At 31.3% G+C, this 16,962-nt stretch overlaps 1 protein-coding gene and 1 long non-coding RNA gene across 3 annotated transcripts in view; one reads left to right on the top strand and one right to left on the bottom strand.

Annotated features, from left to right (window-relative positions):
- LOC146996307 (uncharacterized) overlaps positions 1-9,707 on the bottom strand; it is a 111,433-nt gene extending 101,726 nt beyond the window's left edge. Inside the window, exon 1 of the long non-coding RNA XR_015042179.1 lies at positions 9,334-9,707. This is a non-coding gene — a long non-coding RNA (uncharacterized LOC146996307). The remainder of the gene's footprint in view (positions 1-9,333) is intronic.
- The window catches only part of unc-45 (unc-45 myosin chaperone), a 175,398-nt gene that overhangs the window by 104,674 nt on the left and 53,762 nt on the right, over positions 1-16,962 (top strand). For both annotated transcript variants that reach the window (XM_085820693.1, XM_085820694.1), the window contains exon 18: positions 8,078-8,193. In XM_085820693.1, coding sequence (XP_085676819.1) covers positions 8,078-8,193 — 116 coding nt within the window. The remainder of the gene's footprint in view (positions 1-8,077; positions 8,194-16,962) is intronic.

Here is a 16,962-nt window from a genome sequence, read left to right as displayed (position 1 = left end):
TAGGAATAAATTATCATATCCCTATCAGTTAAATGATTTAGAGTGAGTATTTAACGCCTGCTCTTTTAAGGCAATGGTTGATAAATTGAAAGGGAATTAGATTATTTTTGAGAATTTTGATAAGGATCAAAATTTCGCGTTGTAAATCTATTGTATCTGTGCATATAGTTTTAATTCGTTGTATTTGATTAATTATAGTATTGTTAATTACTTTTTTGGATATGTTGGAGTTCCAATTTATTAATTTGTTAGTATTGAAATTGAAGTTTCTTGTTTTGTCAAAAAGTAAAATTTTTTTGTAGTTAATGATTTGAAGATCTAGAAAGTCTATGCTATTTTGTGAATTATTAGTTTTATTAAGTTTAAGACAATTCGGATAAATGTCGGAGTTTTCAATTTTACCAAAATTATTAATTGTAATAAGGTCATCAATAAATCTGTAGGTGTGTTTGTAGTAATTTAACTCTTGTGGTTGTAGATTTTTTTGGAAGTTAAATTCTTTGACAAATAAAAAGATATTACAGATCGAGGTGCTGGAATGTAAGCCCATTGGCAATCCTCTGACTTGTTTAAAAAGTTGATTTTGAAACTTGATGTAGTTATGAAAAAGTGTGCATTTTAGGTAGGTTTTCCATTTGTCAAGAGTCATGATATTGAGTATATTAGGGAAAAGTTTTGGTAGATCAAGTAGACTGGTATAGATTTCTTCTAGAGGAAGTGAGGTATATAAGTTTTCAAAATCATAGCAGTTAATGTTTTGGATGTTAATGGTATGAATGGTATTAATGACAGGAGTGTTATTATGAATGATCCAGCAATAGTTATGATTAGTGTTACAATCATTGAAAATAAATTTACAGATTTTATTAAGTTGAATTGAAAAATAATAGTCTATATTTTTCTTGTAATTATTAGTTCCATTAGCTATAAATCTAAATTTTAATGGTGTTTTATGGAATTTGGGAATCGCATAAAGATTAGTAAATCTGTTGTAGTTTGCATTGAAAGTAATATTGAGTTTCTTATGAAAAGTTTTAATCCTGTTTATTATAGATGTTTCTGTAAGGTTGGCTGATTGATAAGTAGTTGCGTTGAGAAGTTCTTTATGAATAATCTCAGTGTAGAATTGTTTTCATATAATGCTAAAGTTATTAGTTGCTTTATCTATTTTTGTAATAGTAAAAAGCTGTTTTAATTTACTAATATCAGATGTAAGTTGCGACCAGTTCAGTGTACTTTTAAATTTGAGGTGACTGATTTCTGTGGATATGCGTTGAAGAATTTTAGCTTTCCATTTTAAGAAGGTATCTGTGGGAAAATTCAGTTGATAGCTTGCTTTAACTATAAATTCGTTGATGTTGTTTTCGAAAGTCTTGTAACAGTAATTTGTAGTCATGTTTCTGACTGGTCTAAATTTTGTACCATAACTCATTAGTGTTTTTAGTTGATGGTTTTGTATGATATTCAGGTTGCCAGTAATTATGTGCTGGTGATTAGAATCTACGTAATTGCTGTAAATTGGTGTCTTACAATGTCATTCTGCAGTTTCATCTATTTCATGGTGGTTAGTAAGCAAGTTGCTTAAGGTCCTTTGATATTTAAATGCAATCATTGGTATAGCGTCAACTGCGGGGAAGTAATCTTTACAATCTCTGATGATTCTTGAGAAATGAATATTGTCAAACTGCGGATGCAGAAAATTGACTTTAAAATAAATTTTGCGTTGAGTGAGACTATTAGAGAGTCTGAAAAGACTAAAATCAAGAATCATGTCTTTAATGATTTGTATGTCGTCGTAGCTTTCTTGAATGAATTTTTTTAGTTTGATAAGGAATTTATTAGTACAGGAGTGTAACCAGTTGAGAAGTTTCTTGGGAAAACAGTCTGAGTCAAAAAAACATTTCAATTGTTTTTTCAATGCAAGTGTATCCAAAGTGGATAAAAATCTCGCATTATTTTTTATTTTGCTTCCTCTTTTTCCTCTCTGCGTTTTGATGCTGTAGAGTTTAAATTGGCTGAAAATAGACTTCTTAGAAGTATCTCTATGACTATGTATATAAGTGTTAAGTCCATATGGATAAAGTGAACGTTGTTTTAGTATATAGAGAGATTCCTGAAAAATTCGTGTTTTGTGATTGGGTATTATATCTAGTATCTGAAGTTGAATAGAGTTGAAGTCATGGTGTTTAAAGTGTTCTAATTCTGCTGTATTAAGTTGTGATGGTGTACTTATTTTAATGTTATTTTTTTGTGCGTTGAATTTTTTGATTTGAGCTCTATGGTTATTGATTCGAAAGTTAAGATTGTTTTTAGTCTGTCCTATATATTTAATATGTCAAGTACCGCATGTAATCATGTAAATACAGTTAAATGTTTTTCATAGAAATTGTTTTTTGGGTTTACCTGTAGCAGGCATGGCGTTAAATTTTCAAGTTTGTCATCTAGTGGAATGACATTTAGTGATTTCAATATGAGTTAAACTAGCAAGATATAAAAGTAAGGAGGCTGCTAACCTTCAATACAGTAAAGTTTTTGTATAAGAACTTTAAAACTTAAAAAGGTTGGAGCTAATATATAAAGTGGGTACATTAGATATTATATACAAAATTAAGTAATTAAAAGTAAATTAAAAAGCCTATGACTTGGGCTAAAGCTGCAAAGTAAAAAAAAACCAATAATTCATAATAATTTATAATAAGATTATAAGGAAACTTTCTATATACTGTAGCATTTTATTATTTAACAAATAACTATATTTATTATTGGAGTGGCAATGCCGTATTTGTATCATGTAACCGTTGCTCGGCAACGTAAGAAATTGTTAAAAATTGTAATTTCTGAAGTTTTGCAAGCTAGTAGATGTATGAAAATTTGTACCTAAAGAATTTTATTCAAATTATCTATCTCCACAAACTAAAAATAAAATTTATGTTTTATTAAGAAAATCATCTGTGATTTTGTTGAATACTGCAAATAAGTTACAATACCATCTCCAAGGAACACAAATTCAATTTAAAACCATGAATGACAAAACTTTTTTGTCAGAATTTAAATTAATAATTTAAATAGTAATTTCAGTCTCCTTGTTTAAAAAATCTGCTGAGAAAAATCTTTAATCGGAAAAAATCCAAAACCAAAAGTAAATTTTAAGTATTAAAAACGTAGCTATTGTCATAGATTGCGGATTAATCGACTTATAAAGGGGTAAACCAATCTATCATCAATTAAGAACAACTAAATTAATAGAGAGTGTTTCATCTTACTTCCAAGTAAGCATCAAATTATTTGCTAGATTCAAAATATAAGTCAATTAATACTCAATCCTAATAAAGACATTAGTCTATTTAAGCGAACAGAATCTTGTTAAACAAAAGAGCAAATAATCCTAAAAAAAAATTTTTTTTTTGTTCATGGTTTTAAATTGAATTTGTGTTCCTTGGATATGGTATATAGAAAATTTTCTTATTAGAAATTATTATGAATTATTGATTTATTATTTTGCAGCTTTACTGCAAGTCAGAGGCTTTTTAATTTACTTTTAATTACTTTATTTTGAATTTATATTCTAACTAATAGCAGCTTTTATAGAAAACTGCACTTTACAACAACCCTTTTACTTCCATCACTTAATACTAGAAATTCTAGCCATTTGCTATTAAAATTTTGAGGGCAAGTTTATTAAGTTTTGCTTATTAGTTTGATCTTTAAATTTCTGATTAACTGCTTGTTTTAAACTTTAATTTTAAGATGGTATCATTTTTTTATCTTCTTATGATTTTGAATTAACTTTTAATGTTTTAATTTGTTTACTTCTGTTTTTGAGTTTGAAAATGAGAGTGTAGGGGATATATGTCTTCTAAAGTAAGCATCTCGTTCAGATTAATTGTGTTCTTAATAACAAATTTTAAGATTATTTGCTATTTTGTTTAACAATATTATTTTGGCTTAAATGGACTATTGTCTTTATTTGGATTGAGTATTAATTGACTTATGGTTTGGATCTAGCAAATAATTTGGTGCTTACTTGGAAGAAAGATGAAACACTCTCTATTAATTTAGTTGTTGTTAATTGATGGTAGATTGGTTTATCCCCTTGATAAGTCGATTAATCCGCGATCAATGACAACAGCTACTTTTTTTATACTTAAAATGTACTTTGGTTTTGGTATTTTTGCAATTAAAGATTTTCTTAACAGGTTTTTTTAAACAAGGAGATTGAAATTACTATTTAAAATACTAATTTAAATTCTGACTTTTAAATTCTAAAATCTTTTTCATTCATGGTTTTAAACTGAATTTGTGTTTTTTGGAGATGGTATATAGAAAGTTTTCTTATTATAAATTATCTGTATATATATATAATGATAAAAACTTGGAGAGACTGCTGCATAATTAGAAAGATGACACACAAAGGAGAGACTTGTAGACATACGTAGTGAATTGAGCATAATCTTTATTGCTGGGCACAAACAAATTATTGAAACCTTATATTCATTACAAATGATCATGAGCACAATACGCACACCACAATTTTATATACAATATGACATTTTTATTAGCAGCACGAGAAAGCACAGCGTCCAAGCAGCAACACTGCTGCAAGCTAACTGTGCAGTTATCCAATCTGGCAGTCTATTAAGAGAAAGGTTTTCATTTAAATTAGAAAGGTTTCAGTTCTTAGAGTTTAAGTTCCAAAATAACTACGTCATCTGTGTTGTGCAGGCCATACAAGGTGGATTGATCTAGGAATGACACAATCTAGACGAGTTATTACAATTTTTAGAATGAAGAGAAAGAGAGAAGTAAGGAGTTACTGTTAGTTTAAATTATAATTTTGATTTACGTATTTTTTTATCTTACATATATATGTGTTTGTGTGTGTAATTTATGTAAAGTCCTAAAATAAATTTATAAATGTAGAAATGCTTTTAGCTGTTGTATATTGGGTTGTTTGAAAAGTCATGATGCATGTTTTCTATGTTCATCAAAGGTCCTTTATTTATATAAAAGAACAATAACTAGTCGATAATAAATTGCCTGTTTTTTTTTTATAACTTTTTACTTTCTTTTAATGAGCTTCGTACTTCCTCATTCACTAAAGAACCTAGATTTATTGGCAAAAACTGAACAGTGTTCCGATTTATGGCCTCATCTAAATTCATTGTTATACCACGAAAGAAATTTTGGAGACAGCAAAACAAGTGAAATTCTGAGGGCACAAGTGAGTATGATACATGTGGCAACAACTTTTCATCCAAACTCCAATAAATTTTATCAGGTGATCTAACTTGTGTGTGGTTTTGTGTTATCAGAATGGAATGCAGTTCCTGTATGATTAATGAGCTCTGAAAGTGTCTGGAAGATGGATTCATTGAAACTGTCCAGTTGGCGACAGCACACATTCGAATTTATTTGTTAGCTTGTTAGTACGAGCTTGGAAACAAGACCAGAAACAAGTTTGATCACTGAAAAAAATTCTTAAAGTTTGAATGAAAAGTGTTGCCACATGTATCATACTCACCTGATCTTGTGGCCTTTCACTTGTTTTCAGACCACCACCCAGACTTTCACTTGTTTTGTGCTCTTCAAAATTTCTTTTGTGGTATAACATTCAATTCAGACAAGACCGTAAATCAGCACATTGCTTGGATTTTCACTGATAAAGCTAGGTTCTTTAGTGTAAATGAGGAATTACAAAGCTCATTAAAAGAAACTAAAAAGTTATTCAATAAAACAGGCAGTGTATTATTGATTGCTTATTGTTCTTTATATAATTAAAGGACCTTTAAAGAACGTAGGAAAAGTGCGTCATGACTTTTCAGGCAACCCAATATATATTTATGCTGAGTTGAATTAAATGGATAGCTAAATATGTTTCATTATTATATTTGCTCTGAAATTAAATGTTATGCTGCTGTAAAAAAAAAAAAAAAAAAAAAAAAAAAAAACACTATTTGTTTTCTATATAATAAGTAAGTTAAGTACTTCCTTATCTTTATGGCTCCCATTGTAATGCTGCCAAAATTATCACTAAATCGATATTTGCTTTTCACTTTCAATTCCTGGCTGCCATATTTCCACAATTACTCTTTAATATGGTATCAAAAGTTTTTCTCTTATCACAAGGGCTTTTGCCACGTGAATTTCGCAAGATGAAATTTTCAGTTCCTCTGTTTTATATGCTGGCTAACAGTCTGCATAAATCATCAATCCCTCCTGTGCATGATGCACAAATTTTGCCACAAGAAAGCACTTACCAATGTCTTGACAAAACTTGGTAAATACCCACTGGTGTGGAAGAACTCAGCTGGCCTTTCCCCTCCCCCCAACAAACACATCCTCAGCCATTTCCATAATTTTTCCTGACCTACCTAATCACGTATTTGCTTGTTGGATTAAATGGAGAGAATAAGCTCTTTCAAAAAACTGTTCCAGTCAATAATCATATTTTCACAAATATTTGAGTTGTTTCTCATACCACTTAATTGACATCAGTTCTTCTATCCAACAATAAATAAATCCATTGCTATTATAAGCAGTATTCTGGAGCTACTGCACCAATTGTCAGAATGTATGCTTTTCTTGCAGTTTTTTATACTGCACCAGCAAATGCTTTAATTAATGTATTGTTTTAATTTGAGAGCATCCTTGCATATTCAAATGCAAGATACGGTCAAAAGTCGTTAATTCGGACACCCATAATCCGGAATGATCTATAATCCGGACCTCAAAGCTACAAACTTTCTGCGCATGCGTCGCGTTCACGCATGCGCACAGGCGTTTACGAGAGCGCATAAGACCCTTACAGCTGCGAATATGTTTGTGCGCATGCGCGTTTTATGTGTAACGGAGTTATACGCTAAGCTAAAGTTATCTAATTCAGTTAATATTGCAGATTGCGTTGTTCCTTAATCTTCGAATTGAATCCGGCTTATTATTTTTTGCAGACTGTTAGAGCAATTTTATAAAAGTAAGCCTGAACTTTCGATTATGTCAAATAGAATTTCCGATATATATTTACTACAAAGCGAAAGTATGTTTTGAAATCCGAAATCTGTTTATCAATTTCACGCTGCTCTGCGGCAGAGGGGGGGGCAGAAACGTCATTATTAGATTATGATAGATTAGAAAGATTATGTCAAATAGAATTTCCGAATATATTTACTAATATGTAATTTGTATCTACAAAGCGAAAGTATGTTTTGAAATCCGAAATCTGTTTATCAATTTCACGCTGCGGATTGGAAGTTGATCTATCAGCACTATCCTTATCTTCAGAGCAGATGTTTTTATTTTATTTGGTTTATAATTCCGTACTAAGTGTAGTATTTCATCTCGATATACTCCGTCTTTGATATGATTTAAATCAAGTTCCTCGTCCTTATAATTCGCTTCCGATAGTGAAGAAAGTGACCCAGAGGTTATTGAAAACGAAAACATTTCGATTGACAAATTAGTCGTTATTCTCAACACAGCAATTATAGGACTTGAACAGCGGAACTTTGTAACTAAACAAGAAATTATGTCTGTTTAATAGAATTAAAGAGAAAGTATTATCACATGAAACGAAGCAACTTACATTGAAGGAAATGTTTAATAAAGTAAACAAATAAATATTAAGCTTTTTCTTTTTGTAAATTTTGATACCCTTTAGATCATAATTGTTCTTTATTTCATAAATTACGGTTTCATATTTTTAATTTTGTAATTTCTGCATGCCATCTTACCAGATTTAAACTGATGATCATCTATAATCCGGAAAAATCGATAATCCGGAATCTCCGAAGTCCCGACGAGTCCGGATTAACGACTTTTGACTGTATAATGCTTCTTTCTTGGAAAAATGATCTAGCATTTTTCTTAGTCATTAGTAAGTTTAAGATTGTTAGCATTTCCTTAAAAAATGGAAATACATTAACACATGACCAATTCACATAACATGATCTATTCACAGCACACAGACCGCCGCTGGCAATTTTGCTATTCTTGGCAATGGTTTAAAAAAATGACAGTTATAAAAATATGGAAGTACTCTAAGTTGTAAAAGAATAAGTATTTGTTCACTTTATTTTCTTAGTGTGCTGAGGTTGTAAGACCAATCATGGCATTACTGGATCTAAATTGTACTGGGTTGCAAAATTTTGAAGCTCTCTTAGCACTTACAAATTTAGCTCAAGTTAGTCCAAGTGTGAGGTAAACTCTTTTCCTATAATAATTGTTTCTTCCCTGTTTTAAATTTTTTTTTTTTTTTTTTCCATACTCTTTTTGTGATGTTCTGAAGTCTCTTAATATTTTTAAAAAAATTAGGTATTACAAATATCTAAATTAATTTTAAATATTAAGATCTAAATTTAATTTGATAAATTTCTTAAATTTTCTTATAATTAAATGTAAATTTAATATATATATATATATATATATATATATATATATATATATTTGATTATGAAATTTCTCAATAAATTAATTAAATCTTTTTAATTTATGTGATGTGTGATTTTTGGTTAATTTTCTACAACTGGGGAGAAAACACATGTAGTATTAAAAGTATGGGAAACCTTTTGAGGTATATAAATAACTAAATTCCTTATATGAAATATGCATTTCATAGTTTGCCAAGTGTTAATAGAGCTTTATAGGATTAATTTTTACCTATTATCAACATACCCCCCTCCGTTATTGCATGAAATTTTAAAAAAATAATGTTGTTATGTGATATTTAATCATATTATTTTTCCAGCTCATTAACATGCATATCTTTTAGTGTTCTTTAAGAAAATAATTTTTTACATTTAATTAAGTTTCTTCTTATTATTATTATATAGATGTATGATGTTCTCTTGACAGAAATAGTGCTGCAATGTATTTTTAAGGAATTCAATGTAAAAAATTTTTAAATCAAATAATAATAACAGGGTTGCTACGCTACCTGGAAAACCGAGAGAACCGGAAAAGTCAGGGAATTTAAGTATTTTTGTCAAAATCTGGAAAAGTCAGGGAACATACAACGATCCCGCCAAAAAAAGCGATTTTTGCGCCGACGTCGGAAGAAGTAACTTTTTTGGCGAATTGTGTATCACGTGAGTGTCATTCGGGCAGCTGGCATAGAGCCAATTTTCGCAGCTCCAATTTGATTGTCTTTTAGAAAGACAAAGCAAGTTTCCCGCAACTTTTGGTTTCCAGTATTCTCGAGAATCGCATGTGCAGTGCATGAACTAAAGAAAGTACCTGTTCTCATATAAAAAAAATGGGTTTAATCCTAATATACGGTACCATGGGCGTTTGAATCAAAGAATATGTATTGTAAAGAAGGAAAACCTCTCTGCAACTTACGTGGCTCCGTTCCATCATAGAGGGAAATAGCTGTGCATGCGGTGATATATCTGTCGCCAAAGCTCGAAACCGGTGTCGAAGTTCGAAGGTCAGGTTATCAAGAGTTCATAAAGTGAATATCGTTTAAAATTTCTTCAACCACTTGCGCTAAAAAGACGTGCCACGCACGTCGAGATGCTTTTGTTTCAAACCGCGAGCGACGTGAACACCACATCGATAAGCATTTATCGCAAAAATGAAAATAACGTGATGCACACGTCGCCTAACAACGAGATTGTTTATTTCTCGAGTTACAGCTCTGGATTGCACTCGCAGATGCGGAGCGGCGTAAATGAGACACTTTACCGCTTGTTATATTGTAGCGCACGGCACCGCAACCGTGAAGTTTAGTCTTAGCGCAAGCGGTTAAACTCTAAAGGAAAAGAAAATATTTTTTGGCGCAAGTAAATTAATTCATGGATTAGTTATTTTCAGGGGAAAAAAAAAAAAAAAAACTACGAAAATCCGTTTTTAAAATTATTGCGAAAAATCCAAGAAGAAACGTCCTTTGATAAAATGTTTCTTCTTGGATTTTTCGCAATAATTTAAAAACTGATTTTCGTAGCTTTCTTTTTGTCAAAGAACGTTTCTTCTTAAACCATGTTTCTCAATTTCGGTGCACATCGCGGAGAAGGAAATTCTGGCCGCCAGGTTCCGTTGCCAAATCCCTTGGCAAATTTTCCCTCCGCATTCTAGCGGCGTAATAGCATTTTACTTGTATGGAACCTTTTCTTCTTTACATAGACGTTTTTTGGTTAGAATAATCTCCATGTATGGTACAATGGGATTTGGTGGCATGATGATGTGCAGTAAACAGGTCATTTTGGTCTTGGCGACAATTTTCAAAATCGTGCCAAAAACCTTACCGTATACTAGAATTTAACCGCAAAATATTTTTAAACCTTTTTTTTTTTTTTTTTTTTTTTTTTTTAAATAAATACCTTGCCATTTTGCAGTAAAATAAAAAAAAATAGTAATCAGTCATCTAGGCTAACCATGTAATATAACTATATTCGCTAAAATATCGTTGATTATTCTAATTCAATTGTAAGTAATTAGCTTTATTTTTATGTTATTCGTATAATTTAATGTTGCTTCTTCCCTCTAAATTTATTTATTATTAGTAAATAATATTTCCAAATTTCAGGAAATTTTCTCTGGCATAATCCTGAAATTAATTCTAGCAGTATGATGACATACCATCACGAAATTTAATGCACATATTTTTTCCTTATGTATGCTGCGAAATAAATATAAAATACCTCAATTTATTAAAATAGATTTCTTTCTTTCGTTTAGCTGCAGAATGTCTGCAAAAAAAGCCTTCTTTTATTCCAGATTGGGAAGATTCTAATCTCAATCTTCAGTGGAGAAAACAACAACTATTATAATTATATTTGTGTTTTCAAGTGTTAAGGTGCCTTTTAAATTTACCTAAAATCTAACCTAACTATTTAGCATTGCGTTGTGATTTATAAGGACCGGATTAGCCTCATGTTGAACTGGTGATGATCATGAGTAATAATTAAATAAAACATACGAGTACATTTGTTATCCAATGTATATATCTTAAATTTTATTATTAAGTTTCTTAAGTGGAAAAGTAAACAAAATTATCAAACAAAGTATACCAAGAATAATTAAGAATAAATGTCCTCTGGGATTTATTGAATAATTAAGTGAATTTGCTACACTATACAAGTAATACCATAATTAATTTACCTCTTAGCACAGCCAACGTACATTACGCGGATAGACTGGAATTTTCTTGAAACACACCTGGAAAAGTCAGGGAATTTTATTCTCCTGTTTGAGTGGCAACCCTGAATAATAACAATAATTAAAAAATATTATCATGATTTTTAATATGTAAATTTCTAATAAAAGTTTCTTTGAAATTTAAAAGATTATGGGGCTTTCTAATTAACATGGACCACAAATGTTTTGTTGGCAATGAATTAATTTGTGCATTTCTAAAACGGATGATGGTGGTTCCGTGAGTTTACTACTTATTGAACCACCATCATCTGATTTAACACTTTTACATTTTTAACAATATTTTAATTCACTATATACAGAGCGTATTCTTAGGACGCCGCCTTCAACATAAACAAACTTTATTCTCTTTCAACTATGCGAGAAACAGCGCCCTCTAGCCTTTTCCTTCAAATTATGCAACACTTCCCACCTGAACTCTGTGGACAGTTCGTCTTTCAATGATAGATTCTAGAATATTCAATTAATATTTCGACAATCAATTCTAGAGAAAAGGTTAAATATAACAAACATGCATACATAATTATAAGCACATAAATTTTACAAAACATTAAATGATACCTATCAGCAAGGTCAGGAGAATCAAACCTAAAAATACAAAATACAAACATTAGTTAAGTTCCATATTATATAACAATTGTATAGGCCTTTTTAAGATACCAGTAGGTGTTTTAATTATGCAAGATCTTATTTTACCATCTCTGCCTGGCATTAATTCCAAAATTTTACCTATTGTCCAGAGATTTCTGGAATGTTTATCGTCATGAATCAAGATGATACTGTTGATTTTAAACTGAGATGCGTTAGAGTGTGGAGGACAAATATTGGCAGATCTCAGATTAAAAAGATACTCTGATCTCCAACGCTTCCAAAAATGATTTAAAATATCTTCATGATATTTATATCGTTTAATAATTGAATTTCTTGATCCCATCAAATTATTTGATGTTATTTTATTAGCAGGTGGAGATAGTAATCGTCTATCAACCAGACAATGAGAAGGTTAGTGGAGAAGGTTCATTGGGATCGGTAAACATGTAGGTAATTGGTCTACAATTAATCATTGCCTCAATTTCAATGAGCACTGACTGTTTCAAGCTCTTTTACAGTAAGGGATGATCAACCAATGATTTTGCGTAAGCTGGATTTTATGGTTCGTACCATACGCTCCCAAAATCCTCCCCACCATGGACCCCTATCAATAATAAATTTCCAATTTATGCCTCTAGATGAAAATAATTCTTTCATAGATGAGTCACTCAAAGCTTTGAAAATATATTTTTGTTCTTTGTCAGCTCTTTTAAAAGTCTGAGCATTATCGGAGTACATGGTGTTACACAGTCCTCGGCGAGCTAAAAATCTTCGGAAAGCTAGCAAAAAACTTTCAGTGCTGAGATCAGTTACTACCTCTATATGTAAGGCACGAGTGACTGCACATGTTAACAACAGCATGTGAACTTTACCTTGCCTGTCTTTCATAAAAAAATGGACCGCCGAAGTCCAACCCGGTCACAGCAAATGGAGGCGACTCTTGGATTCTGTCTGGAGGAAGTGGAGCAATATCCTGTACCCCAGGATGAGCACTATATCATCTGCATATCACACATTTGCTGATGATAGTCTTAACATGGTGTCTTCCCTTAATGATCCAATATTCGTCTCTGATCTGAGTTAGTGTTGAATTAACTCCAGCATGGAATACCTTTTCATGCGAGTCCATGATGATCAACTTGGTAAACTTGCATTTGAGGGTAATAGAATAGGATGTTTTAAATTCTCGTGACAGTCTGCAAATTGAATACGACCTTTCAACCGAAGAATTCCCTCCTCATCAAGCCTTGGATTAAGGGAGTAGATGGAAGAATTGAGAAATGATTTTTTATTTGTTAACTTAATTATTTCCACTTGATATGATTCTCATTGCTTAATTTTTACCCAATAATGTTCAGCTGCTTCAATCTCAAAAGCACTTAAAGGTCCATTCTCTGTAGACCTTTTCAGAAGCCTCCCAATAAATCTGAATACATAGGCAGTAATTCGAAGTAATTTTCCTAAAGAACTGAATTTTTCTAAATGCAAAATTGGGGATTCATTGTTAATTAGTCAAAATAATACTTTTTCTTAACTCTAACAATTCTGAATTTGGTTGTAATTTCTTTTGTTTCGTAAAGTTTTCAGTAGGAAAACGTAACCAGTGTGGCCCATGTCACCACAAATCATTCTTAACTAGTGACTGAGCACTAATTCCTCGAGTCAGTAAATCGGAAGGATTTTGTTTTCCTCCGCAGTGGTTCCACAATTTTTTGTTACATATACCCTGTATTTCTGTAACATGATTGGCGATAAATGGTTTCTAATTATTTGGCAAACCTTTAATCCAAGTAATGGCAATTTCGGAATAACTCCCCCCCCCAAAAAAAAGAACATCCTCAATTAAATTACCAAACATTTTTTAAAAATATTTATACATTCGAGCAGCCACGAGTGCTTGCTCCCATTAACTCAAAATGAGGAAGCGTGATTGCTCTTAAAGGTGCAACCCTGCATTTCGACATGATAAAGTAAGTTTTAATTTTTGAATCACTCATATGGTAACTGAAATATGCAATGACCCCAAATGCTTAAAGACTAGTGTCTGAAAATAGGTGAAGGCTTATATTCATTGGATCGTCATCAAAGAAATTTTGCTGTATCGATATTTCAGTTAAATCACTAAGTTCCTCCCGCCAAATGTTGAATTTGTCCTTAATCTTTGCAGGAAGGACCTCATCCCATTCCGCACCGGAACACCAGATTTCTTGCATAGTAATTTTTGCCCGAATAACAAAGGGTGCAATAAATCCAAATGGATCGTATATTTGGGGAATACTTTGCAAAAGTTTCCTTTTTGTAGCAAAATCGTTTCCAGTAGAAAAGTCAATTAAACTTTTTAAATTTAACTTTATATTTTCCTCAGTGGAATTCCAAATCATGCCTAAAAATTTTGATTCATTAGTTAATTTGTTTTCTGATTCCTTAATCCCATTTTAGACCCATAAATCATTTAATGCTTTAGAATTAGTTCTTAATTTTCTGAAATCCATCCCAGCATCCTTAAATATGTTAACCGCATCTACAGATAACCGATATGCATTTTCAACAGTTCCTACTCCAAAATATAGAAGAATTTAATCATATATATAGAAGAATCATAGACAGAAGAATTTAACATTTCGAAACTGTCCGGCATTTTATCTTTATATTTCCCAATGTGATATTTTATAGTGGCGGCCAAAATGAAAGGAGATATGGTCAAATCGAAAGCTATGCGACACATTTGCGTAATCTTAAAGGAGTCATTATTTTCATTAAACCAAGAAAATTTTAGAAATTGTCAATCACCTTCAGCAATTGCTATCATCAAAAAGGCTTTTTCAATGTCTCCAAAACACGCTATCTTAAACTTACAAAAATGTAACATAATGTCTAGTACATTTGAATTTAGATTAGGTCCCGATTCAAGGCAGTCATTTAACGAATTCGTGTCCTCTGTCCTTGAGCTAGCATCATACACAATTCTTACCTTAGTGGTTTCATTCAGTCATATCACTGCTCGGTGTGGCATAAAATATCCCAAATTTGTATCATTATTCAGACATTCCTCCACAATTCCTTCTAATATCTGGTTCTCAATTATATTTTTATATTCCTGAAAAATCTCTGGAGTTTTACTTAGTGTATTGTGAAGGTTTGTGAATCCTTTCTTAGCTACCTTAAAATTATTTCCTAGATTATTCGGACTGTATTTCCAGATTAAATTTGCCTCATGTCTTCCGTTTTTAAAGTGAAAATTTCTTTCAAACTGATCTATTATTTCGCAGTCAATATCGGAATAATCATGAGTATCATTAATTCCCATATGTTCTAATTCCCAAAAACCTCTTAAATCTTTCAACACAACAGTGTTTGTCATTACCGCTAAATTTTCAGAACATTTTTTATTTGTTTTATTTTTCTAGATTCCTGCAGCAACCCAACCAAACACAGAACTGACTGCGTAGAACCATTCAAATATTTTAATTCTTTCGGAATAAACAACATTCCAAAATTCATCCCCGCCAATTAATATCTCAACATCTGTGTTATTTTTTCTTGAGCAATCGGTGATCTGCAACCCCAGATGCTCTATGAAGTCTGCAATTTGTTTACTAGGCACACTAATGGGCCTCGAGGAAATAACATCCGAGATCAAACATTAAATTTTTATTTTATTATTTTGTTTCCAATTCTGAATTTTGATACGGGATAGGAATGATTCATTGCCTTATTCGCACCAAATGAATAAAGAGAAAGTGTTTCATAACGGATTGGAGTAAGTTTTAAATAGTCGGCCAATTTTTTCGTTATAGAGGATCTGTGACTGCCTTGATCAAGAATTAATCTAGTTAATTTTGATTTATACTTAGAACCAAGCATAAACTGTACAAGTTTGTAATATTATTTCCCTGGCATTACAGTCATTATTATTATCACCTTGAGGAACAGAAACAATCAATTTTAAGTTTTGAACTTTATTTCTTTCCTCAGAATTCAAAGTCAGAGATTCAGTTTCATTTTCGGAATAACCTTGTTCCGACTTTTTGTTTACAGGGGATTTATTAGTACAAATCGATTCATTGTGATACATACCGCCACATTTATTACATTTAGTTTTATTTCTACACTTTTTTTATGTATGAAATTTTTTAAAACAAGAATAGCAGCAGTTTTCGAATCTTAGTTTCTTTAATTTATCGGAAACATTCACTTCGCATTTAAATGACTCATGCAAATTATCACAAAAGATGCATTTTCAGTTAACTGCAGTATGAAATGCAGCCGTGGGTGTATTTTTTACATATTTTCTAGTTTCATATTTTGATTGACTCGCGGAGGCACAGGATTTTTTCTTTCATTTAATACTAGATTTGAAACTTCCCTGCATTCTATTTCCGTTTTAATAAATTGTGTTAACTCCGAAGCTTCAACATTATCTTTCGATCCTCTTTGCCGATTAAATTCCAAAGCTAAATAGTCCGGAATTAATTTTAATAATATTGGAATTAGTAAATGTCCATATGAGCCAGAAGTTACCTCTAAAGCTTCCAAATTATGAATCGAAAATTCTAATTCGTCGTACAATTTACGTGAAGCCTTAACGTTAGCAGAATTTGTAACGGCTTCTAAATTGAGAATTTTATTCATGAATGAATTAATGAACAGGTCTTTTCAACCATATCTGTCCTTTAGTGATGCTACACAACTATCATAATTACTTTCTGTTAATTCAAAGCCTGAAACAACATTCGAAGCTTGTCCCGTTAAGAATCTTTTTAAGTATTCAAATGTTTGTATTTTTGAAAGCGTTTCGTTTTTATCTATCGAATTTTCAAAACTATTCCAAAATTCATTCCATTGTTTGGGGTCTCCCCAAAATTTACCAATCATTAATTTTGGTAATGTCAGCGTACTACTCCCACTAGAACTGGAACTTACATGCAAAATTCCATTACCACTAGACTGGTTTAAATCAGAACTTTGGAGATTCGCTGGCGATACTGCGGAAACCACACCTAGAAACTGCTTAATTTGACTACAATTATACATTTGTCATTGTATTCTTCACTTATCTTATAATCTTCTTCAATTAAGTTAACATCAATTAACTCTTGTATTTCATCATTAAGCGTTCTCAAATTATTTTTCTTTTCGGTTATAATTCAAACAATTCCTGTAATTCTTTAATCAAATTTTCCTCCCTTTCAATCTTTAATTTATCTTCAATCACTTTAATTA

The sequence above is a fragment of the Stegodyphus dumicola genome, chromosome 7 (assembly GCF_044657685.1).
Source record: "Stegodyphus dumicola isolate Sdum_Otavi_A_Nest chromosome 7, ASM4465768v1".
Classification (NCBI taxonomy): Eukaryota; Metazoa; Arthropoda; class Arachnida; order Araneae; family Eresidae; genus Stegodyphus; species Stegodyphus dumicola.
Note: the sequence above shows the minus strand (reverse complement) of the source record. Positions and strands in the feature narration are given on the sequence as shown.